Raw genomic sequence first — 2,500 nt, 5'->3', positions numbered from 1 at the left:
GACCCTGTCACTCTTTGGGTGGCCTTTAACTGTAAGCAGGAACTTGTTAGGCAATTTCACCTCAGATCTTTGACTACCAACTAATTTACTGATTTAAGGACAGTAAAACCTCAAAGAGGGAAAAGGGAGAATGATTTCACGCATTCCATCGGGAATGGAGTTGAATATGAACATTGTAAGATTCCTAGTTGGTCTACTCAATGAAAAGAAATCAACAGGGATAAAATCTGGCAGACGAGAAGGAATGACTGAGCTGGCCGTCGACTGAGGGATTGCTCGGAGTGATCCCGCTAGACAAGCTGCATTGCAATACGTTTCTTCCATGGTTTCCCACCAGTCCCATCGTCAGTGAGGCCATCACCCACCGAGCGGATCGTCGCCACCCAGCGCTACTCACTCGGATGCCGAGGCCGTGGCAGTCCCGGAGTAAGTAGTCCCACTTGTCCACGTCGACTCCCGTTCTAGTGTTGTTGACGATCTGAGACGCGAAAGTCGGTGCTAGTTAAGCTGACAGCAATTCTAATTACCGAATTAACAATAATGATTGACTCATCGCCTCCCCTCTTAAAAGTGATGCCAACATGGTGGTGATACAAGTACTAACACTCATATCACTGAAGATGACAATTATATTGCCATTACTAAAGGATGATAGTAGTGGTATTAATATTGAACATCTCCATAAATGTCATCTCACTAAATATGTTTTGTGTATGAGTGTTTCTTACACAGAATCATTTTATCAATAAAGAGGCAAGTTTTTTTTTAATCGTCTGGTTGATGCTTGTGGGTGGGTGGGGGGTGAGGGGGGTTAGTAAAAGAATTAATAACCATGGGCTTAGAGTAAAGACTGCTCCTCCTAGGAGAAATAAGGGATAATTCCTGGGGTCCAAGCAGGAAACTGCCTATCGTAGAGTAACAATAATCTAACGATAGTTGGATCACGCTTGACGCGTGACAGTGCCTCGTTGTGCCTCCAGCCGCACCTGAATCCTGGCTGCGGCTGTGTCTGCCAGCCGGAAACTCTAGGGCGGCGAGTTATCCTAAAGTAGCCTGTTTCCCCATACAAACTGTGCATACAAGCGAGGGTAAAAGAGGCAGACAGAGGAGAGAGGAACAGCAGGAAGGAAAACAGGAGAGGTCACAACAGGAGAGCCCGCTGATACGCCTGCAAGTGCATGAGTGGGCCACCCCGATGAAGTGTCACAGCAAGAGAACGTCTATGTCTCCTCCACCGGGTATCCAGGGCGCCTAGCTGGTTGCAATGCGTGCCAGGGCTAGTAGCAACTGAAACCATCCGGTTGTTTACAACTGACGGAAAGGAGGAGAGAGAGAGAGAAAGAGAGAGAGAAGAGAAGAGAGAGAGAGAGAAGAAAAGAGAAGAGAAGAGGCAGAGAAGAGGAGAGAGAGAGAAAAGAGAAGAGAAGAGGAGAGGAGAGAAAGAGAGAGAGAGAGAGAGAGGGTGAGGGGGGGGGGGGAGGAGACAGAGAGAGAGGGCGCAACCTACCTCAAAAAGGAAAGCTTTCTCGGCGCCTCTCCCGTTAGCTTCTGAAGGCGCTCCGCCGATGATGAGATCCTTGATGAACTGAACGTCTTTCTCGCCCAATCCTTCTCTTTCGAAATCGCTCATGATGTTGTTCTCCTTGAGGAGGTGGTCGAACATCTCACAGGATATCTCTTCGTGCTGTTGGAAGATCTCATGGCACCATTAAATTGCTGATTTGTACCAGGCATCTAAAATAAAACCGTCATTCACAGGAAAATCGGATGCTAAGCATGACCTTTTCCCAAGGGCTTGGACAAACTCTTAGCTTCCCAACAAACCTTAAAGTTCACGGAGGGCTTTGATTCTCTCATGAAAATCTCGAAGGAGTGACTGAAGGCGCCATGGCCAAGGTCGTGGCAAAGGCCTGCTATCTGAACGCATAAGATGTCCTCTTCAGATATATTGAGTTCCTCCTGACGGCTGTGGAGGGACCTCACCAGCTGACCCGCCAGGTGGCATGTCCTGCGCAAATTTCACTTCATATAAGAATCGTTCTTTCTGGTTCTCCTTCACTTCTCATATCTTCCTAAGTCACTAAAGGACTTTTGGTAGCGGCAGAGAATATCATTACACCACAGTGCAGAAAAAACAACATTTTCCTGTAAATGTTTTATGAGATTAGATTCATTGTCCAGAGTAAATCTTACCCGTGAATTTAGCCACAAACTATTACTGTATTAAATCCAATTTCTTCTTGTATGAAGAACTTTATGAATTAAAGAATCTCTGTAGCGTATGTCCTTTTTCGAGTGAATTGAATCTCTATTTGATAAGAAACTTCTATATTTCATGCAAGCTCTGACTTTGGAAACTATTCTATTTTGATTCTTTCACGTTTGTTGTAATCAATAATACTGCTATCGTTTTCCTCATGAATGCCTTTCCTTATCTTGACCAACCCAACTCGCTCGCAAGACGGCGGTCGAACTTACCCGAGACAGTGTTCGAAGCGGC

General features: G+C 45.8%; 1 protein-coding gene across 1 annotated transcript in view; it reads right to left on the bottom strand.

The window, feature by feature from the left end:
- Positions 1–2,500, bottom strand: part of LOC122260865 (deoxynucleoside triphosphate triphosphohydrolase SAMHD1-like) — a 9,736-nt gene that overhangs the window by 3,975 nt on the left and 3,261 nt on the right. The window contains exons 4-7 of the mRNA XM_086546327.1: positions 2,479–2,500; positions 1,825–2,008; positions 1,508–1,684; positions 398–478 (exon numbers count right to left, since the gene is read on the bottom strand). The exon at positions 2,479–2,500 is cut by the window's right edge and continues 53 nt beyond it. Of these exons, the coding sequence (XP_086402453.1) occupies positions 398–478; positions 1,508–1,684; positions 1,825–2,008; positions 2,479–2,500 (464 nt within the window). The remainder of the gene's footprint in view (positions 1–397; positions 479–1,507; positions 1,685–1,824; positions 2,009–2,478) is intronic.

The sequence above is a fragment of the Penaeus japonicus genome, unplaced genomic scaffold, assembly GCF_977035675.1.
Source record: "Penaeus japonicus unplaced genomic scaffold, GWHDUDI00000001_assembly GWHDUDI00000017, whole genome shotgun sequence".
NCBI classification, from domain to species: domain Eukaryota; kingdom Metazoa; phylum Arthropoda; class Malacostraca; order Decapoda; family Penaeidae; genus Penaeus; species Penaeus japonicus.
The sequence above is the reverse complement of the archived record's forward strand: the minus strand, read 5'-3'. Positions and strand labels throughout refer to the sequence as shown.